General features: G+C 43.0%; 1 protein-coding gene and 1 pseudogene across 7 annotated transcripts in view; one reads left to right on the forward strand and one right to left on the reverse strand.

The window, feature by feature from the left end:
- The first annotated feature begins 4,102 nt into the window (after positions 1-4,102).
- On the forward strand, positions 4,103-7,841 carry LOC311582494 (small ribosomal subunit protein eS6-like; annotated as a pseudogene). The gene is made up of 2 exons: positions 4,103-4,118; positions 6,845-7,841. The product of its transcript is annotated as a small ribosomal subunit protein eS6-like (transcript).
- A 429-nt stretch (positions 7,842-8,270) lies between these two features.
- The window catches only part of ALPK1 (alpha kinase 1), a 103,241-nt gene continuing 86,607 nt past the window's right edge, over positions 8,271-24,904 (reverse strand). For all 6 annotated transcript variants that reach the window (XM_084757271.1, XM_084757273.1, XM_084757274.1 and 3 more), the window contains 8 exons: positions 23,264-23,340; positions 22,405-22,500; positions 21,035-21,139; positions 18,662-20,789; positions 17,070-17,223; positions 13,498-13,660; positions 11,742-11,928; positions 8,271-10,518 (listed from right to left, as the gene is read on the reverse strand). In XM_084757271.1, the coding sequence (XP_084613397.1) occupies positions 10,319-10,518; positions 11,742-11,928; positions 13,498-13,660; positions 17,070-17,223; positions 18,662-20,789; positions 21,035-21,139; positions 22,405-22,500; positions 23,264-23,340 (3,110 nt within the window). In that variant the 3' untranslated portion in view covers positions 8,271-10,318. The remainder of the gene's footprint in view (positions 10,519-11,741; positions 11,929-13,497; positions 13,661-17,069; positions 17,224-18,661; positions 20,790-21,034; positions 21,140-22,404; positions 22,501-23,263; positions 23,341-24,904) is intronic.

Genomic DNA, 24,904 nt, shown 5'->3' on the forward strand with positions numbered 1-24,904 from the left:
GTTCATGCACTCAAGGTGTGTATGTCTCTCTCTCTCTCTCTCTCTCTCTCTCTCTCTCTCTCTCTCTCTCTCTGTGTGTGTGTGTGTGTGTATGGGCTTGTTTGCTCATGTTTATGTATATGTGGAGGCCAAAGGTCTAATCGTGCATCTTTCCCTCTCATACCCCATCTTATTTTTTGATACAGGCTTTCACACTGAACCTAGAGCTCATCAATCTGGCTAAGTTCACTGGCCAATGAGTGGCCAGAACCTTCAGGAATAAGGGATTTGAAGAAGAGGACCAGGAGAGAGAGAGAGAGAGAGAAGACAAAAAATTGAGACCAGGAGATTTTTGCATGCAATGATGGCTTATGGTAGGCAAGTTTATTAAGGAGTATCGCATCTTCTATACTGTTTATAGGGGGAAGATGGGACAGAGTCAGCAGAGAGCTAATTAAGCAGTATTGGCAAGGAGAGCACAGGATACCTTAGAACACAGATGCCTTGAGACTCATGACCACAAGCCTTAGTGATAAGAGTTGGATTCCCAGTAACCACACCCTTGACTCTTTCAAAACCTGGTCCCAGCCCTAGACTGAACCCTGCCATGTCTGCCCCTGGGCAAGGCCACAGCATTAGCATTCCTTTTGTTCTTTCATCCAGGCCTTTGAGAAAAACCTTGGATAGCCCTAGCTCCTCAGTCCCTTCGTGCCATTGTTCCTATCTCAGATGTCCCAGATTAAAATACCATGTGTTGGTTGTCTCATGCTTCTTTTAGGGCAGGTGACTGGACAGGGGGTGGCTAGTCCTCTGCTCAGGGTCTCACAGGGATCAAGGTATTGGCCAGATAGTGTTCTTGCCTATCTGCAGCATGACCAGGGAAGAATCCATTTCTAAGCCTGTCAGTTTCTTCTCAAATTCCTCGAAGCATAGAAAGCAATAAATAGTATATTAGAGTCTGATAGTATTTTCTCCCAGTGGATCACTAAGAATTCTGTAAGGGTCAAAGTTTCTAAATATTCTGCAATAAGCATGGATGCATCCTATCCCTAAATAATATTAAGTAATCCAAAGCTGGGAATGGTGATATATCCCGACAGTCCTGCCACTTGGGAAACTGAGGGGGGTGATTGGGAGCCAGATTGACCCACGACTTTCTCAGAGGCCATGATAAAAGGACAAAGGGTGGACAGGCCATTCTAGCAGGAACCAGGAAGGAAGCAGTGCTGAGAGCGCCATAGACTGGGGAGGTCCAGCTTAAGAGGTTTCAGCATATAACAATATATAACAATATAAAAGACTGTTATTGTGATATTGTCAAAGACTCTGACTGATTTTTTTCCCCTTTCCTAAGAACTTGTCTGAGGCTAAGTTAAAAACTAATGGACTAATTTCTTTGGTAGAGGCAATTTCAGGGCAGCATACCATTAAATCAATGGCATGGTTGTGGTTATTAGTATTACTTTCATTTAGTTAATTTATCTTATGTGTATAGATATTTTGTCTAATTCATGTTTGTGCACAACATTCATGCTTGGTTTTCTCAAAGGCCAAAAGAGGGAATTGGATCACCTGGGACTGGAGGTACAGGTGGTCGTGAGCTGCTGTGTGGGTTCTAGGAATCGAACTTGGGTTCTCTGGAGAAGCAGCCAGTGTTCTTACCTGCTGAGCCACCTTTCCAGTCCTCCAGCATTGTTATCACTAACGAACGTTATGCAGATCTACAATGAAAAAGAGCGAGTGAGGCAGAAGTACAAAATGTACAGTTTAAAACGAAAAGAGCACCACCAAACAGTGGTGCAGCCAAGCCTTGTGCTGAAAGAGATAAGGGAATAGGAGCCTTTAAGGAGAAGCCTAGTGCTCTGCATTGGAACACGGAGAGGGGTGCTCTTAGGGCAGGACCCCACCTAACTTGGCTTCCAACTTGTTAAAGGAAAAGGCTTAAGGGCTTTTCTGCTCCTGGAGATCAATTTCAAACAAAAGCTGATGCTAATGATCTGGGGGTGGGGCTCTTTCCAAATTGGTCCCCAAATTTGGCAGTGTGGTCCAAGTTTAGAATAATGAAGGATGCAGGTGAGAAGAGATTGTGAATTCTTTCTGTGTGGCTTCAGAGAGATGCTGAGGCCAGGCAGTGCACGGCAGGGGAAATCCCTGCATGACAGTACTGAGAGGCCAGTGTATTACAGTGTGAACGTGATGAAAGGCCGCAATGTAGACCTGTATTGGTTTCTCTTCTGTTGTGATAACACACAAAGCCCAAAACAATCTATAGGAGAGTTGATTTGGCCTTATAACTCGACAGGAATGAGTCCACCATGGCAGGAAGGCGTGGTAACAAGCAGCAGGTGTGGTGGCAGGAACAGAAGGTGAGAGCTCACATCCTCAAACACAAGCAGAAAGCAGAGAGAACAAACTGGAAATGAGAGGAGTCTAAAACTCCCAGTGCCCACCTCCAGTGACATTACTTCCTCCAACAAATCCACACCTCCTAATTCTCCCCAAATAGTACACCAACAGGAGGAGACCCAGGAGGCAAATGCTCAAGACTATAGGGAACAATTCCCCATTCAAACTTCTAAGAGACCATAGGATGCTGAAGATGCCAGAGCTGTGAGATATCTGCCAAGGAGGGCAGGGTACACAAAGTGGGACCAGCCCAAGAAAGCGATGCATAGTGATGTCAGCAAAACTGCAGGGGTGGAGCCATGTATGTAAGCCCTATGAAAAGAAAGTCCCAGACCCAGGATCTAGAGCTACAGGATTTGATATTTGCCCTGATTGGTTTCTGTCTAGCTTTGGTCTAGTGTCTCCTCACTATGCCCCACGTCCTCTCATTGGGAGTGGCCATGTGTGTTCTGCACCATCACATGTCAGAAGGATGCAATTTGCTTTTTGATATTGTCAAGGTTTACAGTGAAGAGTCTTGAGTCTTAAAAGCGACTTTGGACTTTGACACAGTACAGAGACTGTGAAAAACCATGGAGACTCTTGAAGCTTGATGATACGCATTTGGTATTACATGACCAGAGGCCTAACTGGCCAGTGACTAGAGTGTAGTGTCTTAGATGAGACGCTCCCTAGAGTCTTGGGTATCTGAACACTTGGTTCCCAGTTGATGGTGTGGTTTGGGGAGGTGTAGGTGGTGCAAACTTAGTGAAGGAAGATGTCACTGGAGGCTGCCTTCAAGATCAAAAGCCTCATGTCATTTCCTGTAGACTTTCTTTGGTTTATTCTTGAAGTTTAAAGTGTTCTCTCTCTCTCTCTCTCTCTCTCTCTCTCTCTCTCTCTCTCTCTCTTTCTCTGTCTCTGTCTCTCTTGCTTCCTCTTTCTTTTCTACCTTTTTTCTGTTCGTTTTTCTTTCTTTCTCTTTTTTGGTGTTTTTTGGTTTTATTTTGTTTTGTTTTTTTTGATACAGGATTTCTCAGTGTAGCCCTGGCTGTCATAGAACTTACTTTGTAGACCAGGTTGGCCTCAAACTCCCAGAGACCCACCTGCCTCTGCCTCCTGAACGCTGAGATTAAAGGCGCGCACCACCACCCGTCTATGCGCACTCAGTTTTCTGTTCCTGCCACCATGCTCGGCTGCTTTCTGTCACGCTCCACCATCATTGATTCCCCCTGCAATCATAAATCCAAATAACTGTCCTGTTGGCTCCTCTGGCCATGATGTTTTAACACAGCAATAGAGAAGTAACTAGAACATTTGGTTTTTGTCATATGATTTTAATATACCTGTGTGCCCATGTTGTCTCAATTCACCCCAGTAAATTTGTAGGTGGCACCCCATCTACTCCAAGGAATGTCATTTATTAGTCTGGGTTGTATGGGTGGGGCCAGACAGATGGTGTTTACTTGTCCACTGAGGGACCTGGTCATCCTCTACCTTGACCTGGAGTCAAAAGTTGCTTCTAAGATGCAATCTATTTGGGTAAGCCTGAAAAAACAAAAAACCCACTGCTTTATAAAATATGGAGAAACTCAGAGTAGGGCATAACTTGATCACAATAAACATCCATGATGGGCCCAGCAAAGAGGGCAATGGGAAGTAAAGCCACAGAGGACTGGGGGATGGGACTGGTCCAGATCTGTAGTTCTCAGTCTACTCCTCCATCTGTAATGGCGTGATGGAGATCACACCTGGTGAGCCAGGCAGGACCGGCTAGGGGATGGAGACCTCAGGAGGTGAGAGCAGACTCTTGGGAGGCAGGCTTCAGTGAGACAGTTCATTTAACTGGGGTGGAACAAAAGCTATGTAAATCTTCCAGGAGTGGGTAGAGGCTTTTGAGGTGGTTTTATAAAGCACTGGCCAGGGCCAAGGTGCTGGAAATGCCTTATTTGCATGACCTTATGCATGCTTAAACATGACCTTATAAGGAGAGAAAAAGTTTAACCTGTAACCTGGCCCAGAGGCTATGTGGTCACTCAAGGGTGGCAGTGGTGGGGTCCATAAGGCTACAGGTGCTGAGACATGCAGAGCCAGGGCAGGGAGGGAGTAGTTCTGTTCCTGCCTGTCTCTTATTTTCAAGATGTGGACATGCCTCAACATCACTCTTGCTTCAGACTAGCTCCCCCGTCACATGGTTCCTTGGCCTTACACAGATCAGCGTGGTCCTTGGCTATGCACCCTGAGTGGAGGCTCTACCTCCTTCCCTACAATGAGTCACTGAGTTGGTGATTGAAAGGTATCATCAGCATCTAATGGCCTGAAGGCAAAAGATTTGGAGGCCAGGAAAGAAAGTAGCACATTTTGTTCCAGAAAGTAGCACATCTTAGTGTAGAGGTTTGCTAAGGTCCATTTTTATGGGGCCTGGATCCCACAGGTAGGGGCAAAGTGGATTTCCTTGCCTTCCACTTGTCCCTGAATTTGGGGGTTCAGAGGGTGGAGTTGAGTTCACAGGTGCACCAGTCCTTCTCCCCCTCTTCAGAGAGAATAGCACTGGAATAACCTTCGTAACAACAAATGGCTTCCGTAGTAGGCTTGACTCATGGTCATGGAGCCAAGTTTACTGAGTTCTGTTCTGTGACACCTAATGCTCTCTGTCTGTTAATGGCCGTTCTTGCTGTCACAACATCTTTTTACTATTCCTAGTCTCTCATTCAATAAATATTCTATTTTTTTTGTCTGTAGGACTTTACACTGTTGGCGATTTTTCCATGTATATGTATATGTATATATGTATATGTATGCATATGTATATATATATATATTTTTTTCTGGATTAGCTTGATAAAAATCTTGATCTTTCTCACCTCTACCTGTTCATTCTTCAGACTTTATTTGGTGTTCCTTTCAACTTTCTTATATTTATGAAAAATTTACAGAAATTAGGAATTGGTGAGGAAGTAGACAGACTTGCACAAAGTATCCTATGCGCCGTTCATCCGGTTCAGTGCAGTTGCAGAAGCAAGATGAGGCTTTGAACGCTTCCCCACTGGTTCGCTTTCCTTTGCCTTTGGGACTTCAAAAACATTTCTTGGGAATCTCATAATGCCCATATTCGAAGGTCCGAAATGTCTTCAAAATGTTATTTCATTCCTGACTTATGGTCATGCTTTTAGCAAAGATGTTGATTTTATAAATCTGGAATATTGTGTAGCAGTGAAGAATAAAATCTTTGTGCTGCAACAAAATGGATGGGATTGGAGGATGCTTTGGAGGGAGGGTTATGGGATTTAATTTGTAAATTAAAAGGGGCTGCTTGGTGCTCCCAGGACTGCTCTCTACACACACATACACTCAGCCCCACCCAAGATTTTGCTACTTATGCAAAGTCCTTCAATGCAAGGGAAGACACCCAGGGACAGGCCCAGTGAGGAAGAAAGGAGGCCCTAGAATCCTAAAAACTGTCATATCCAGAGACCTTGGGCACTGGGACTCTTTCTATCCTGCTGGGAGCTGTTCTTCTGTTCCAATAAAGGTTACAGTTTTTGGTTTGCTATGTCCCCTCCCTCCCCTGTGAGTGATGTCTGATGTTTTTCTTTCTCAGTGACTTCCCATTTTTTTCTGCAGGAAATTTGGACACACTATGAACCCTGAGATAGTGTTGTTCACTGGAAAAACCTCTTTCTAGTTGTGGTATGGCTCAGCTCTAGCATACATCTTATCCAAGAGCTTTCTCTTTGAATTAAATAAAAATGAGCCATAAGTCAAGAGGTGAGCAAGGAACTAATTGACAGGGAGTGAACATAGGAAAAAAAAAACACATAGAGAGTAAGAGGAAGTTGGGAGGATGGATAGAGAGATGCACAGGAAGTAGAGGGGAGGGACATTCAGTTTGAGGGTTTTGGGTTTTTTGTTTTGTTTTGTTTTAAGACAATGTGGGGGGGGTTCCTTTTTGGGAACAGTTTGTTAAACTGTTGGGAAACAGTTGAGAAGGAAGATCAACTGGGTACTTTCTCTGCCTTTCTGAGCTAGCAGGCTTTCATACCTACACCTAGCTGGTAAAAATCAAATGACTGAACTTTTGTTAGAAACAACACATTTTTCTTTCTCTGCTTGTTGCCTCTCACTTCCTTGGCAGTTTAGCTGTTGTAAATGTTGTTTTTATTTCCTCAGATGTGGGAAGGAGATGAAACCTGTATCCAACACTTTCTAGCTCTTTTTGAACTCTCACTGGCTGGCTCAACTCAGCCATTCTGGCCTAAATTCTTTTCCAAGCTGACTGATTCAAACTGGCTTCTCTTGGCTTCTGACTGAATTGCTCTGCCTAGCCTCAAACTAATTATGGCAATATGTTTTAATCTGGCTTCTCATTTTCTAGCTTGATCTGTCTTCACCTGTGTCTAGCTTGTCTTTGTAAAACTGTCCCGGTAAAAATCTCTCAGTAAAAAACCCCTTCTCACTCTTTTTTTGTGGCAACTCCTAGGTGTCAAGATAAAGCTGAATATCTCCTTCCCTGCCACCAGCTGTCAGAAACTCATTGACGTGGATGATGAACATAAGCACCATATGTTCTATGAGAAGCACATGGCGACAGAAGTAGCTGCTGATGCTCTGGGTAGAGTGGAAGGGTTAATGGTCCCGATCAGTGGTAGGAATGATAAACAAGGTTTTCTCATGAAGCAAGGCATTTTGAACCATAGCAGAATGTCCCTGCTGTTGAGTAAGGGGCATCCTTGTTATAGACCAAGAACAACTGGAGAGAGGAAGCACTAGTCTGTTCATGGATGCACACGGATGCCAATATGAGTGTTCTCAACTTGGTTATTGTAAAACAAGGAGAGAAGAAAATTCCTGGACTGACTGACACTACTGTGCCTCATCGGTTGGGACCTAAAATAGCTAGTAGAGTCCAAAAGCTCTTTAATATCCCTAAAGAAGATGATGTCTGTCAATATATTTTCAGAAAGCCCTTAAACAAAGAAGATAAGAAGGCCAGGACCAAAGCACTCATGATTTAGTATCTTCTCACTCCACATGTCCTACAATACAAACGCTGACACATAGCTCTGAAGAAATAATATACTAAGGAAAACAAGGAGGAGGCTGCAGAATACACTAAACTTGTGGCCAAGAGAATGAAGGAAACTAAAAAAAAAAAAAAAAGTGCCAGGAACAGATTGCTAAGAGATGTACGCTGTCCTCGCTGAGAGCTTCTACTTCCAAATCTGAGTCTAGTCACAAATAAGTCTTTAAGAGGAACAAATAAATGATCATACCTTGAATCTCAAACCAAAACCAAAACCAAAAAATAAAACCCCAAATGTCTCTTTTCCTGTGATGCTTTTAAGCAGCCTCTCTTTCCTGCCTGTTCTCATGAGAGTTGGGTGTATCCTATCTCTGCCTCATTATGTCAAACCTTTTTCTGATTCATCACTTTGTCTGCCCCTCAATTAAATGTCACTTTCAAACATGGCTGCTTCCTTCTATAAACTAACATTCATTTTGGGATTAAAGTTTTGGATTAAAGGTGTGTACCAAGAACATATTAGTATTCCAACCACATCATTCTGTAATCCAGAGTATATCTGTATTCAAGCCACATCACACAGACCTAGAAGGTCTTTGGATGTGATCTCTTGCCAGAACAGCCACGTTACTGGATTAAAATTCCTCTATAGGCTGTCATATCCTTTTAGTCTGTCTCTTTCGCTTTTTCTGCTTAGCTTTCTTTCTAAGATGTACAACTCTTTGTCCTTCTAAACAAACTCTGTGGTACCTCATGATGATGATCCCTCACACCAGCTTTTTTTTTTATAATATTTTTTTTATTAATTTATTCTTGTTGCATCTCAATGGTTATCCCCTCCCTTGTATCCTCCCATTCTTCCCTCCCTCCCATTTTCCCCTTACTCCCCTCCCCTATGACTGTTCCTGAGGGGGATTACCTCCCCCTCTATATGTTCATAGGGTATCAAGTCTCCTCTTGGTAACCTGCTGTCCTTCCTCTGAGTGCCATCAGGTCTCCCCCTCCAGGGGACACGGTCAAAGGTGAGGCACCAGAGTACGTGAGAAAGTAATATCCCACTCTCCACTCTACTGTGGAGAGTGTTCCGTCCATTGGCTAGATCTGGGTAGGGGTTTAAGGTTTACCGCCTGTATTGTCCTTGGCTGGTGCCTTAGTTTGAGCGGGACCCCTGTTCCCAAATCTGCCTATCATAATGTTCTACTTGTAGGCTTCTAGGACCCTCTGGGTCCTTCTACTTTGCCTTTCTCCCATGATTCTCTCATCTAGAATCCCACTAGAATGTCCTCTCCTCTGTCTCAGTTTCCTGGTAAGTGAAGGCTTTCGTGGGACATGCCCCTTGGGCTAATATGCAGATATAAGTGAGTATATACCATTTGAGTCTTTCTGCTTCTGGGTTAACTCACTCATTATGATCATTTCTAGCTCAATCCATTTATCCACAAATTTCGGGAATTCCTTGTTTTTAATAGCTGAATAGTATTCCATAGTGTACATGTACCACAGTTTCTTTATCCATTCTTCTATTGAGGGGCACTTGGGCTGTTTCCATGTTCTGGCTATTATGAATAAGGCTGCTATGAACATGGTTGAGCAAATTTTCTTGTTGTGTGCTGGAGCATCTTCTGGATATATTCCAAGGAGTGGAATAGCTGGGTCTTGAGGAAGCCCTATTCCCATTTTTCTGAGATAGCACCAGATAGATTTCCAAAGTGGTTGTACTAGTTTGCATTCCCACCAGCAATGAAGGAGTGTTCCTCTCTCCCCACATCCTCGCCAGCATGTGGTGTCGCTTGAATTTTTGATCTTAGCCATTCTGATGGGTGTAAGATGGAATCTCAGAGTTGTTTTGATTTGCATTTCCCTGATGATTAAGGAGGTTGAGCATTTCTTTAAGTGTTTCTCAGCCACTTGATATTCCTCTGTTGAGAATTCTCTGTTTAGTTCCATGCCCCATTTCTCGATTGGGTTATTTGGTTTGGTGGTATTTAATTTCTTGAGTTCTTTATATATTTTGGATATTAGACCTTTGTCACATCACACCAGCTTTCTTAACACTGTATGTGGTGGTTAATACTGGTGGTCAGTTTGTCAAGATTTGTAAACATCTAGGAGACAAATATCTAAGTGCATCTGTGTGAGGGAGCTTCCAGATTGTGTTAGCCCAGGTGTGAAGACATTCCCTAAATGCATGTGGTACCACTGATACATTTCCAGCCCTGCCTTTATAGAATCCTTTCAGCAGGAAATAATACCTGCCAATCTTGTTTGAAGAAGATCTATGGGGTCAGGAATGGGCTATAATGGCCATATGGTATACTACCACTCTTCCATCCCAATTTCATACATAGAACATACTAGAACATACTAGAACATACTAGAAGAAAACATGGGAAAACCATCTGGTATCACACACAAACATGAAATAAAGATTGGTAAATTCAGCTCAATAAAAAAATTCTTGGTGGATAATAGTTTTATGAAAAGTCAAATGTTAAAAGATAAGTAAGTACTGCAATCTTTTCAGAGGAGTCTCGATGTTTTAAATGTGCAAAGAATTCTCACGTTGATATGAAAGCAGAATATTATCAGTTTTAACTGATAATGAACAAAACCAAAACCAACCAACCCCAACCAAACCCAATCACAATGGCTTAATGACAGACATTTATTTTCAGCTGAGTTTTGCATCCATTCCGGGTTTGTTGGGGCTTTTTTCCATGTTGTCCTCACCATACAACCTGTGACCTCCAACATTCAATACAGCTGTGAGACCTAGGACATGGAATGAGGTCTGTAGGATCTTGTCCTGGCAAGCAAGCATAGACAGGAAATCGACGCCTTTCAATTCCTCTCATAAGTCAATGGCTGGAATCATGTGATAGCCCAAACAATCATTATATCAGTCCGTGCCATGTTCTGCATGCCCACTGCCTACATATTACTCGTTTTCTCTAGTGAAGGTCTAGTCAGAGAAAGACGATGGCATATTTCATTACAGCTTGCATGTTGGTTATTAAAGAAATAAGATATCCCTCGCTTTCCAAAGTTTGTAGTGACGTCTTTCTGATCAACAGAGTGAATCTGAGGGTCTGTGAGATAGATGAGGCCTTTTCCATTACCAGTCACCCAACCTAAAAGAGAATGAATCCAACTGAGCACATACCTTAGAAATGTCAACACACACACACACACACACACACACACACACAAATATATGCATACAAATGTGTACACTTAAAAAGATTCATTTAAAACTTGACTATCTTGTGTTTTATGCTTAGTAAGTTTCTGCCAAGGAATTTGAGATGTACATCATAGTTTTTAATGTAAGAAAGAGAGCTGAATACTACATTTTTACATGTTTCAAGTATGAACTATGAAGATAATAAATATTCAGAGAATTATAGAGCATAAGGTTCATTAGAATAATTATTAAAATCTCAATGTTGAACATTTCTGTGTTGATTTAGAAGTTTCTTTATGCCTATTCACTAAGTCCTATATTTTCCAACATACTCCACATGTCTCGAGTATAGACACTGTACAACAGATTTTTTCGATACTAGGTATGCAGTGGTAAATAAGATGAGCAAAAATGTTTGTACCAACTGAACAAACATTCTCATGAAGACAGACAGATAATAAGTTATGAATATGTAAAACATGTAGTGTGACAGCTATAAATGCCATGGAGGATTGAGGGTTTCTTGTTAGAATATTCACTCACATGAATTATGATGAATACAATACCCAACAAACTGGAAAATCACTAATAATGCAGATTTTAAGAAAAGGCAAACTTAGACACACATAACTTTCTGCTCCATAATGACTCCAAGTATGACATTCAATTATAGCTTTCACTATGGATAAAGGCTAGAGGGGAAAAAAAAGTAGAGATTATTTTAAATTCAATTAATTAATTATTAATCTGCCCATGGAGGCCAGGAGGAGTAGGATAACTTGGAACTACAATCACAGTTGTGAGCAGCCAGCCATGTGGGCACTGGGATTGAACCCAGGTCCTCTATGAGGACAGCAAAGGCTCTTCATCGTTGAAAAAGTCAGGAGAATTTTGAAGCGAAATGCAGTAGCAAGAAACTGATTTTGCTTGCATGCCCTCAAGTGAGCAGAAGCTTGGAGGGACTGCTCTGCGATGCAGCCCAAGAAACCACAGGCTCATGGATGTTGAGATGCCTAAGTCACTCAGGAGTCATTCGCTGCTTTCAGTAAACTCAATTAACTTGATTCCAAGTAGTATCCTGCACACAGAATGGTCTATAAAATATGATTAACTATTAGCATAATCAGTTGCAATATTCCAAATAAAAAGTAAAACCCCTGCTTTACATACCTTGTAAATCAACCACAACATCTTTATGCTTGGAAAACTCATAAGAAAAATGGCCATAAGCCAAGCCGTACTCTGTAGCTTTGTACTCGTTTTTGACTACTTTTGTGTTATTTGATAGCTTGACGAATTCTCCCAGCATGTAAGGTTCTACACTGATGCATCCCTTTATAGTCTTGTCTTCCAAAATCTGCAACATAGAGATGGGAGGTAGACTGCACAGTGGTGAAGATCACACTCTCTGTAAAGGGGTATATCTCAGTTTGGACTGAGGTTCTGCCATGTCAATTTATTTTTCTAGACTTCAATTTCTTCATAGAAAGTAATAATAACAAGTATTATTCTTTTTAAAGATTTATTTATTATTATCTATGCAGTGCTCTGCCTGCATGTACATCTGCAGTTCAGAAGAGGACACCAGATCTCATTATAGCTTGTTGTGAGCCACCATATAGTTGCTAGGAATTGAACTCAGGACCTCTGGAGGAGCAGTCAGTGTCCATAACCTCTGAGCCACCTCTCCAGCCCCAATAATTATGCTTTAGTTTTGTCAAAATGATTAAACAATAAAATAAATACAAAGTTTTCAGCATTATCTGTAGCATCTAATAGAATCTAAAGTGAATATTGTTCATAGACTAAACTTCTCATTTAAAAACTGGATCACAAGGGCTGTTACCGATGGCTCAGTGGTTAAGAGCACTGACTGCTCTTCCAGAGGCCCTGAGTTCAATCTCCAGCATCCATACATTGGCTCATTCCTATAAACCCATTCCCAGGGGATCCAATGCCCTCTTTGGCCCCAACAGGCACAAAGCACACAATGGTGCACAAACAACGCAGACAAAAAAAAATTCATACACATATAAAAATTAAGGCCCAGTGACCTAGCTTCAGGATGGCTTGCTGAAGTATGTGTGTGGATTATGCCTTGGGACTAGCGGTTGGGTATTAACTCATGTATTTGAGGTTGACTTAAAGGTTAGTATCAATGCCTGTAAGATGTTTGAATACTTTCTGACACGAAGATAAAAATTGGATGATATCTATATTATAAGCACTAAACAAATGTCTCTGGTCAATGAAAAAAAGCATTACAAATATAAATGCAGGAAGGATCCAATCTATCTGGGGAAACAGGGTAATGTTGACCCCTTAAACGAGAAAACAGTAGGGGGGATTTGCCTTTCTGTCTCTAAAGTGATGTTCAGTAAAGAGAGACTGGTTTCAATTTCTCCAAAGTCCAAGATAGAGAAAGATAGGCTGGGCCAAATCTAAGAACTGCCTATCAATTACAATTATTTGCAAGTGAAGTACTTATCTTTTTTTTTTCCTTGCTAAATGTATTTAACATACATCTTATTATCACTTGGTTGCAAGGATTGAGAGAAAGAAACGTAAAACAAGGGGTTTACGTATCACACTGAAGGAGTAATTTGTACCAAATACAACCCTGAAGGCCCCTCTGTAGAGAGACAACAGGAGAAGAAGAGTCTAGCAAGGATGCTAACCTAAGCTCCTGCTGGGACCAACTGTTGCTCTAACGTTACCAGGCAGTCCACATGAAGATGTTGGAGGGGGCAAGGGTCATTTTTATCATCTATCCATTTTAACAGGATGAAGTAGATGAAGCAGATGAAGGAACGTAGGAACTAGATGTTTGCGATCTTACAGGGCCATGTTCGACGTAGACCGGTAATAGAAATCTAATCTAATATATAGTTGCAGGCTTGTTTAATTAACCAGACTCCTGCTTTACCAGCAAAACTGTAGATGGGATGTAGAAGAGCTGCGTTGGAATCTTTTGTTCGTAGAGTCTCTTGTTAAATTCCGTCACATAGTGCTGCGCTGTCATCTGCCGCTCCACGTCGGTGAAGTGGTGCCGGAGCCCCTTCCGTTCTTTGTATTCTTTTCCAACATATCTACGGATGGATGGGACCCACAGAGCAACATGTGAAACCGATCTTTATTATCGAGTAAATGAGAGAGGGTAAGAGACATGTGGTTTGAAGGGCAGTTTCTATTTCTTATCTAATCAATATCAGTTGTATTAACTTCAGGGTTAGATAATTTTGAAAGAGCCCCTTCTCCAAGGGAGCACAGGTCATGCTAGCTGGCCTGAAATGATGTGACATATGGAGGGAAACCGTCCACTCAGTGTGGCAGTTCTTCACAGTTCTCGGTAAACCAGGGATCAGCAAGGCGTACTAGAGTGTGGTTGTACTCTGGACCCTGACCCTCACCTGCAGTGTGGCCTTAAATGTGTGAATTAGTCAGTATGAAGCCTTCTTTTATCTCTTTCTTGTGTGAGGATTTTGTTCCGTGAATACTAACTTTATCAATGCCCATTACGGGCACACTGATGTCCTAATTCTGAGGGTGAGGACGGTATGAATTGTTAGATATGCAACTTTCACTGGCTCATAGTTTAATTGGACAGAAACTATACAAGGTCTCAAGTAATTAAATAATACAATAATTACAGTATTAAATGTCACTGTAGTAACCAACACTTGGTATAAGTTAGTATGAACTTATTAGTAATGTTGTAGGTGCTTGAAGGGACCTGCAAAAACTGGAGGGAGTTGTCAGTGTCATAGACACAGTAGAAAAAACCTCTCTGAATCTAATACATTTCTGAACTCAGGGAGGCTACCGTTCTGGCCATGCAGACTCCCAAGGATGAGAGGGGATGACAGTGGAAAGTGCACATACAGGTGGAGCCTCTATGGCATCAGAGAGCATCTCAGAGAGAAGGCGTGTCCTAGAGTGACACCTCAGTGCCGAATGCAGGTATGCAGAGGACTTGGACCAATCCAGAGCTTTTCTCTTCCTGACTGAGGCAGGTAATATGCACAAAAGGGTTACCCCTGTAGGTAACCCTGAAGCATTTCTGGAACATTCTTCTAGAAGTATGGATCATCTTTCTGTGACCAGGAAGATAGTTTGGTCAACCCACCAGTTCTCCCACTCTCATGCCCTTGGGACTGTCTCTCCTGCAACTTCCCCTTCCACATACACAAACAGCCGGGGACAGCTCTACCCAGCTGCCCAGGTGAGGTACAGAGCCCATTCTCCCGAGTGCTGGTGAGGGGCAGGGCCATCTCTCCTGTTCTCATGATCCCAGGGCAAGGTCTACTGCTTGTTGAAGGTGGCAAAGGGTGAGGGGGAAGGAGAGTATCTCTTCCTTATCCGTGCCCCTGCATGGGTGGAGACAAGTGGCTGGGCCAGCTCTTCCACACTCATACCCTTGGGGCTGGCTCACCTATAACTCGCCTTTTTCAGGAAACGTTAGGCTACTATATCATTCAGATATTCATACATCAGAACATGGAACACAGACATAGCCTCTCTCCTCTCTGCCACCTGCAACAGCCATACCTGCAATGCCTCAAGGGGCAGGTGACCACTTTTATTTTAATATGCAAATGTCTTTATTGTGTTTGCCATTAGATACTTTCAAGTATGTAACTTCCATAGTTTATAATTCCTATTGCTGCTACTGGGAAGTCAGCTGCTTATCAACTGACATATCTTTGTACGTAAATCGTTCTGCTTTACTTTTTGATTGCCTGTAAGATTTAAGATTATTTCTTTGTTTTAGAAAGTCTGTAGTGCCTCCCTTCCCTTCCCCTTCCTTCCTTCCTTCCTTCCTTCCTTCCTTCCTTCCTTCCTTCCTTCCTGTTTCTTTCATTTCCTTTTACAGCCTGTTTGAAGCCAATATGATTTTTGTATTTGAAGATTGGAGTCTTTTGACAATCCTGGGGGAAAAAAAACAGAAAATTTCTCCTCAAACATTGTTTTTGTTCTCTTTTCTCTGTTATATTCTTCCAATCAGATATGTCTTAAGCCTCCTCACTCCATTCCTTATGTTGCTTATACTCAATGACTTTCTCATCTCAGAGCATCCTGTGATACCTTGGTGCATTAGCTTCCCAGAGATAAGATAATCAAGCACACAAAGAAGTTAGATTCTGTCACAGTTCTGGAGTCTGGCCATCCCACCTCAAAGCCAATAGGGTACTGTTTTCTCTAAAGGCATCAAGGAAAGGTCTTCCCTAGGCCTTACTTCCGGTTTGTGGGATATCCTTCCCTTGCTTCAGTATTACTATAATCATCACATGTATTCTCACTTTGCGCAGGCCGAGCTTCAGATTTCCTTTTCTAAAGGACATCAGCTGTATAATAATAGCTTGAATAATAATGGCCCTCATAAGCTCAGATATTTGAATTCTTAGTCATTGGGGAGTAGACCTATTTGAAAGAATTAGAAGGATTAGGAGGTGTGGTCTTCTTGGAGGCAATATGTCACTGGGGATGGGCTTTGTGGTTCAAAAGCCCATGCTAGGTTCATTCTCTCTCTCTCTCTCTCTCTCTCTCTCTCTCTCTCTCTCTCTCTCTCTCTCTCTCTGCAGGGCTCTCAGCTCTAGGACCCTGGCCGCCTGCACGCTGCCATGCTTCCTGCCATGATGATAGTGGACTAACCTACTGAAACTGTAAGCAAACCCCCAATTAAATGCTTTCTGTTGTAAGTGTTGCCTTGGTTACAGTTTATCTTTACACCAATAAAACAGTGGTTAAGACATGGCTGAGTTATGGGCTCACCCTCCTCCAGTATGACTTCATCTTAACTCCAGCTGGAACAGCTCGTTTCTCCAATTATGCACGCTGAGTCTTCTACATACGAATTTGGGGTGATACAATTCAACTTATAACACCTCATTCTACCACTTACAAATGATATTGAGTAAGTACTTAGCATTACTGTGGCTTAGTTTCCATCTCTGTAAAACCAGGGCAACAGTAGCACCTACTTTTCGGTGTGTTTGAAGACTGGATGAATTAGTATAAGCCATCTCAAATAGAGCCTGAGACACAATATTATTGTTACCTCCAACTGTTCAAAAACTGATTGGAGTCACCCAATTTCTCTTTCTCCTTGATTTCATACATTATTAGGGTTTAGGTGATGAACAGGTTCAACTTTAAAAGTTGGGCTTAGCCATTATTTAGTATCGTTTTTAAAAGTACAACTGGAATGGTAGTCTACATATGGCCAAGATACCTAGTTTTCTTGTGTGTACAGTGGGTTTATAAATGTTTCCCTGGTGAGCTTGCGATCACGTAATACAGCATCTAGACACTCACATGGTATATATAATTATGTGATGTATGGAAACTGTTATCAGTTGACTAATGATGGAGAAGAGAAGGCAATATCTAAAATCCTACATTTTGTCCATATTTCAACCCTTTCAAAATCTCATGAGTGACTACTTAGCCAAGAAGAAAACTAGGCCAATTTGTGTTGACACACGTTTTCCAATATACCTCCCCAGAGTTTCTTCTTGATGAAGATAGTGGACCCAAAATGCATTTCTCTGCTTGCCTTTCTTCTTCACTTTTAGGTAGTCTCCCAAATACACCACAGTTTCCTGTGCTGTCCACAACTCAGACTTTTTGGAATATTTTAGCAGAAGGGCATCTGGGAGTAAGAAAAAAAATAAGATTTTTTTTAAAAAAGCATTTGAATAAAGCTTATGGCTTGGCACCCAATAAACACGCTTGGCATGTTCACCATAGGTTCCCGGCAACTCCAAGGACTCAAAATGGTGTAATGGACAGTGTTAAATGAACAAAGGTCCAAAACTGCCTCACCTGAGGTGTGCACCTTTGAATATAATCCCACATAGTCTGCTCTTTTCTAGAACTCCTATTAAAAAGTTAGTTCAGTAGAATGATGCTGAAGAATAGCCTTTGATTCTTACTTGGTTAAGTATGGCAAGAGACTAAGCTAAGACTAGAGTTTCTGCATAGGAGTAGATGGAAAGCAAAGGCTAATAAACACTCAAAGATCATGCTAGGGTATGTAGTATTATGTGCCTGTGATGTCTTAAGATCCAGACACAGCAGAGGATCAAGTTTACCGCCTTTGGCAGATCACACAAACATAAACAAAATACTTTTGCTTCACGGGCTCCCAGGATTGCCAGGGATTCTAGACTGCATATTGTAGTGTGCCCTCACTTTCTCTTACTTGTCTTGCATTGGGGGTGGGGGATTCAGAAGCCACACCAGAAAGTGTAGTTACTATACAAAGATGCAAACTCTACTGAAGAAAAGAAAGAAAAGAAAAGCACAAAGCAAAAAAGCATTCCTTATAGGGAACATGAATGCTAAGGAAGACACGTACTGTTTTGATATTCAAATTAAAACTGAGTGACCAAAGACCTCTTGTGTCTGGGTTGTGACTTGGTAGGGGTAAAGAAGACAATCCTTAAAAGAAATAAATGCACAGGTGTAGGAAGGGAGTGACTTCCACTCCCTAGTAGAGCGGGCGACTGGGGTTGAATACTGGGCTGGAGAGAGATGGTGAAACAGTTCCCCCCCATTCAGGGATGGATCAATCAGAGGTGGTGAATCAGGAGGAGAAAATGGAACGAGACTATATTTCTGAAATTTAGGGCCTATTCTAATTCTCTTAGCTTTTTCTTCAAATTAGTGAAAAAGTAACCACAGGGAAACAGCCTATCTCTAAAAAATGTTGTTCTGCAAGATGAGACTTGACAGCCTACAGTGGGGGAGGAGATCTCCCTCGGTCATAGACCTAGGGAAGGGGAATAGGGTGAAAGTGGGAGGGAAGACGGAATGGGAGAATACGATGGGATAACAATTGAGTTGTAATCTGAATAAATTAATTAAATAAAAAAAACCCAAAACATAAAAATTATGGTTCTGAAATCTCAAATCTCACAGACCCGAAACTCTGTAACTAGAAAAAGCAGTTTTCCTGGTGAACCACAAAGTGCATCTTTCATGATTAGTGAGTGCCAGCAAGCCCATCCCCCTCTGCCCCCCCCCCCCCCCCTCTCAGCAGGTACACCCTGAAGCCTGGAGCTGGAGACTAAAAACGCTGTACTGACTGTGTGCTTGTTGGTGTTGATTGGACTTCAAAACTCCTGTATTTTCCAGTCTCTGAAGCAGCCAGTCATGCCTCACGCCTGCCAGCAGTTTTTCCAGGTCGTCAGGCTGTAGCGTGCGAGCCTCAAGGAATTCTTGCCTGCTCTGTCCTGGCAATGAGATGAAGGAACTTCCGCTGGAGTTCAGAAGAGACCAGGAGCTTTCCCCCTCCAAGGAACTGCTGCTGGAAAAGGCAGGTGATTTCCACCACCACTGTGAGCCTGAACTCGAGTTCTGGCTGCACTTCAGCATGCTTCCAAGTTCTTTTTTTTCTTCTGTTGTGCTGAGGTCTTCGCCAAGGACAGGAAAGGAACTGTTGCCATTCGCAGAGGAATTGGGCCTCTCATCTCTCTGACTGGACCTCAAGTCACCTGGTCTGTGAGCGCCATCTTGGCCAATGGAGTAGACCTCTGTGCTGTCAAGCATTTGGCCCTCCTCGTCCACCGTAAAGGCATCAGGGTTGACACCCTGGTCTTCCGCTGAACTGCCCGTCTTTGTTGAGTCAAGATTTTGAACAGACCGGTGAGGGGAGAAAGTCCTATATGTCAACAATGAATGGTTGCTTTCTAAACGCCCCAGGACTACCCGAGAGTGTGATGGCTTATCTTCTGTGCTTTCTGCAGTTTCTTCTTCCGGGTCGATCTCGGAGGGGCCATATGTAAATGCAGGCCCTCTCGTGCATCTTTCAGTGAATTTTTCCCCGTTCTTTCCTCCACGCCCATCTTTAAAGTCATTCCTGGGTTCTGGAAAATCACCAGTTATTTCACAGCTTTCTTCTTGAATGGAAGGATATGCGGCCATGTCCGTGAACTTGCCAGAACTAGACAAGGACCCGGAAGCAGAACCAGGTAAAGGACTGCGTTGAAGAGAAGCATTCCTAGGTCCTTCATTGCTGACCTCCTGGATTCCTTCAGTGCCTTCTAACAGCCGAGCTCCCGAGGCCAAGCAAGTGTCTGTTGTGTTGAGTGGAAAGACAGGCATTACCGTCTTGAGTTTGTGTAGCTGACTTTGTGAGGACTCTAAGTCGCCGTCTTCCGTTGCCTGAAGAGAGACACCATGGAGCTTTGAAAGCAACAAATCCGTAGCTCTGCAGCTTCCGCTCCCCTTGGGCTCCTCAGACACAGCCGTGGAGCACTGAGTGTCCACCAGATGTTCTTCTTGGCTAGATTCTTTCCTCACTATATCCTCAACACTGCAGTTCACTTCCTCCCAACTTGCAGAAGAGCTGAGCCCTGACAGCTTGCTCCAAGAACTGGAACTGCGGCTGTCGCTCAGAGACTTGGAAACACTTGCCCCGCCACTGCTGTGGCTTGGTGGCTCCGTCTCAGTCTCCACATCTTGATCCAGGGAGACTCGAAAAGCCTCAGAATGGGTCCAGCTTCTCCTTCTTGCTCTTTCGAGCCTCTCCTGATCTTTCTTAGCCACCTGGGAGGAAGCTGTACCCTTGCTGTCTTGAGAGCGCAGTTTATCTAGAGCAGCGCCCGCAGTATCCATGGTGTTTGTTTCTGTTTTCAGAGCGGTGATACAGACCTCCGGTTTCGTTTGTCTCTGGTTGCTTCTGCTGTTCCCACAAGTGCTTTCAAATACCTCACACACTGAAGTGTGGTGCTGCGAATAGGTTTGAAGAATTTGTTGGAAATCCACGTGCCCATGCAAGATAGGCTTATCCAAGCCACATTGGAAACTCTCTGGGACGTAAGACCTATCATCTAAGTTTGGAAAGCTTTGAACGTGTAGATGTTCCTTCACCTGGCTGACCAGAGACATGATTTCCTGAGCTAGGGCTTCTCTGTCCTGGCGTGTGGAGGAAGTGCTGAAGGTATACAGCTTCTCCGTAGCTTCACTGCATAGCTGCCTTGCTGCACGGACTGCTTCCGTCTCCCCGTGGAGTCTGCTGTGCACGGTGGTGAGGCCAAAAGCGGCTTTGATCAAACTATGTAGCTCCTGCTTTCCACTAACCAGCTTGCCATCTCTTTTGGTCAGGAGGCCAATCTCAAAAGCCTCTTTGGCCTCACACAGATACAGACTTTTCTGTCCTGGAGGACAGTCCCCAGAACAACTATATGACAAGAGACACGTGCCACGGATGTTCTGTGGAGAAAAGCAAAGGCAAGTCAAGGCAGGTCAGATATTACATTGGGTACTACACTTGAATCAGGATAAACTTTTCTTTTTCTTCATTTTTCATTTCTTTACTTAGTTGCTGTCAGGAAATGGTCATTCTGACTAATGGCACTCCCCCCCCAACCCCTGCAGAGGGAGGGGGAGTCTTATCACGATTGCCAATGAGGATAGCGTCTTCCAGCCACTGGCTGCATGGGAGAGCCTGTATTTACCACAGCCGTGAGCACAAACAGGGGTGTGTAGGCACTAAAGGCAGCTGCCAGTTTGCAGGCTTCTGCGGCTGACAACAAACGGTGGTCAAACTCCTGGAGCAAGGCCTGTGGGAAGAGAGGGTAGAAAGTGACACAGAAGTTGCTATTTTTCCATTAGTTTAAAAAAAAAAAAGCCAGTGACATTCCATTGCTTTTCTTTCAAGATTCCAAGGGATCCCATCATTTCCTCATGAACCTGTCAGAACAGTGCCGAGAAGGTCTAAGTGGGTTCAAAGACCCAGAGCACTGGGTGTCCTTCTCTCTAGTCCCCCGTTCCACATCCCTACCCTATATGCATAACTCGGAGGGTCTAGCATGTAAAACATTTAGACAAAGTAAATCAGATGAGCCTCTCTGAAAAATGAGGGCAGTTCCTTTTTCATGGGAACTGCACATTTTGCATCCAGACTGATTGAAAATCTCTGTGTTGTTCTTGGCAGAGGGCTCTTTATGGTTTCACACTAATGACGATTCATCCATTCATTCTAGAAACATATACTGGGTCCCTCCATGGTTTGGGCACAGTTCTTGACTTGAAGAGACAGTGGGTTATAATCTTTCAGAGAGATTATTTTCTATTGGGTTAAAGAAGTGATCAGTACATAGTCATTAAAAAAGAGCAGTAATATTAGGCTAACAATAAGGAGGAATTCCTCAATTATCCAATTTGAACAATAAAAACAATTTTTTAGAATGTGTATTCATATCCGTATTGTGTACCTATGGGTGTCATTCTCAGACTGGTCCACCCACCCCCCCCCCGCCCCCCATTGAGGCAGGTTTTTCACTGGGAACAAGAGCTCACAGATTAGCAACAATGGCTGACCAGCAAGCTCCAAGCAGCTTCCTCCTATGTCTCCCATATCAGGATTACGCCTGCCTCTTATGTGGGTATTGGGGACTGAATTCGCGTCCTCAAACTTATGTTGAAAATACTCTACCACCCGAGTTATGTAATTCCACATCCCCACAGTGTTTTATGTTTTTTTTTTTTAAATTATCTCCCCTTTAATCACCAAGTTTAGATACTGAATTTTGTACATGGTGAAAGGAAATAAATGGGACAGAAAATCACTCTGGTGACATCCTATCCACTTGAACATTTTTAGTGACCTTTGTATATTTGATCCAGGGCTAGTGTCTGGGATGGCCAAGATAAATAGGACCCATAAGATCTGCTCCTATTAATCTAGGAGGGACTCTGCTCCCAACACCTCCCCCCAACTCTCCTGGGAAAGAGGTGGGGTAGCCCAAGCAAGAACAACATTGACAGGTGTTCGGGGTGGGGCGGGGGGAGGGATAGCACTCAGAACCATGCTTTTGACACTTACCAAGTTAACTTGTGGGCTGTTCTTAAACTTTTCATAATCTGTTTTGCTCATGGAAACAAAGATGTCTGCCAGTATACCCAGTGATGTGGAAATGCCCTGTAAGGAAAACAAACAAGTCAGAGTGGAATTCTCTTGGCCGACAGTCAAGGACTCTACTCCACCTGAACTATCTGCTCATTGTTATTCTGTGGCTGCAACAGTGGAGACATCTTCGACTTCCAGGATGGAGGAAGCATCACATCCCAAGGCATGAGCATGAACTCTGAAGTGGCTCTGATGGGTTATCAGCATTAATTGATCCATCTAACAGGCCTGAATAATTGACTTGGGAAGAGAGCTCATACTGCTCACTGTGTTGTAAAGTAGGATAGGCCTCACCATCAATGTCAGAGCTCTGGGAAATGGAGGCTTCAGATAACAAGAGGACTGTCCCACAGAGAACGGAAGTACCAATAGCAAAGCGAGGGCTGATTCTTAGTTTCTTGAAGATGTCACTACATAAACAATTACAGGAAGTTTCTGCTCACTTGACTCTTAGGAAAATGACTTTATACATAAGTATTTTGGCCATCCCAGCTTTGTCACCGAATCAAGTGATAAATATGTGACAAGATAGACCCAGGGGAGCAGAGCGCTAAGTTTAGGGTTTGATGGCTAAAAATTATTACAGAAACCCATTATAGGCCAAGAATCTAACTGTAACACAGAAGGATGTTCCTAAATGTTCCTGGCCTGTGTTTCTGTAGAATACATTAGACGGTGCAGACGGAATTGACACATGATGAAGTTGATTGCATTGTAAAGAGACAACTATCTAAAGATGAGCAGGAAGGACAGATGCTGCATGTAGATACATAACCTTCTTATCTGGCTGAGGGAGTGTCAAATATCCTATGACCGAGGCCCATATCAATTCTGCCGCTTCATACCACATGCCTTAAAAACAAAACAAGAGTAGGGATGGACTGTTAGCATCCGCGTCTTAGTGTGCAGATAAATAACTAATAAATAACTACATTTATAAATAAATAAAATAAATAAGTACAAAGAAATTATAAATCTAACATGTTAGGAGGAGTCATTGGGTCCTGTTAGGAAGACTCAAGTTAGATTAGACTGACAAAGTAATTTGTTTCTTCCACTTGGTTGTATATTAATAACTTTCCCACATCACCAAGAAACTGTGAGAATTGTCATATATTTGGTATCTGCCTTAATTAGAGTTACCAATGCTTTGAGGAAACAGCATGAACAAAGCAAAATGGGGAGGAAAGGCTTTATTTGGCTTACTCTTCTGCCTCCCAGTTCATCACTGAAGGAAGTCAGGACAGGAACTCAAACAGTCCAGGAACCTGGAGGCAGACACTGATGCAGAGGCCATCAGGGGTGCTGCTTACTGGGGTGCTCCTCATGGCTTGCTAAGCCTGCTTTCTTATAGACCTCAAGATCACTGGCTCAAGGGTGGCACCACCCACAAAGAGCGAGGCCTTCACCATCCATCACTAATTAAGAAAAGGCCCTATAGACTTGCCTACAGCTTGGTCTTATACAGGCATCTCCTTAATTGAGGCTCTCTCCTTTCTGATAACTCTAGCTTGTGTCAAGTTGATATAAAACTAACCAGCACAGCCTCTCTCTCTCTCTCTCTCTCTCTCTCTTTCTCTCTCTCTCTCTCTCTCTCTCTTTTTCAGACACACACACACACACTTTCACACTTTATAGTATTTCCACTATTTATATGAACAATAGTTGCTATTTTTTATTAAAAATTTCAAATACTGGGGCTGGAGAGATGGCTCAGTGGTTAAGAGCACTGACTATTCTTCCAGAGGTCCTGAGTTCAATTCCCAGCAACCACATGGTGGCTCACAACCATCTATAATGTGTGATCTGATGCCCTCTTCTAGCCTATGGGTGTACATGCAGGCAGAGCAGTATATACATAATAATGAATAAATAAATAAATAAAAACCAAATACTTTAGTTCACATTTTAGTCTAGTTAGGGTTTGAAAAATTTGCTCCAAAAATTTGAGTACTCCAAGGAGTGAATGAGTAACCAACGTCAGTGAACAGCCAGCCACAATTTCACTGACAAACCAGGAAAAGCATTCTCTCTTATTAATCATCATCATAATCATCATTATCATCTTCTCCTCCTCCTCCTCCTCCTGCACCTCCTCTTCCTCCTGCTCCTCCTGCTCTTCCTCCTGCTCCTCCTGCTGCTCCTCCTCCTCTTGCTCCTCCTCTTCCTCCTGCTCCTCCTCCTTGTTCTTTATCTTTTCAGACAAGGTTTTCTCTATGTAGCCTTGGCTGTCCTGGACTTGTTTTGTAGACCAGGCTGGCCTCAAACTCACAGAGATCTGCCTGCTTCTGTTTCTCGAGTGCTGGGATTACAGGGGTGAGCCACCGCGCCCAGCTTTTATTAATGTTCTTAAGTATTATGGGATTTAAAAAAAAATGAGATCTCACTACATTGGCCAGACTGGCCTCAGTCTACA

Source organism: Acomys minous, assembly GCF_964271855.1.
Source record: "Acomys minous genome assembly, chromosome: 14".
Lineage (NCBI taxonomy): Eukaryota > Metazoa > Chordata > Mammalia > Rodentia > Muridae > Acomys > Acomys minous.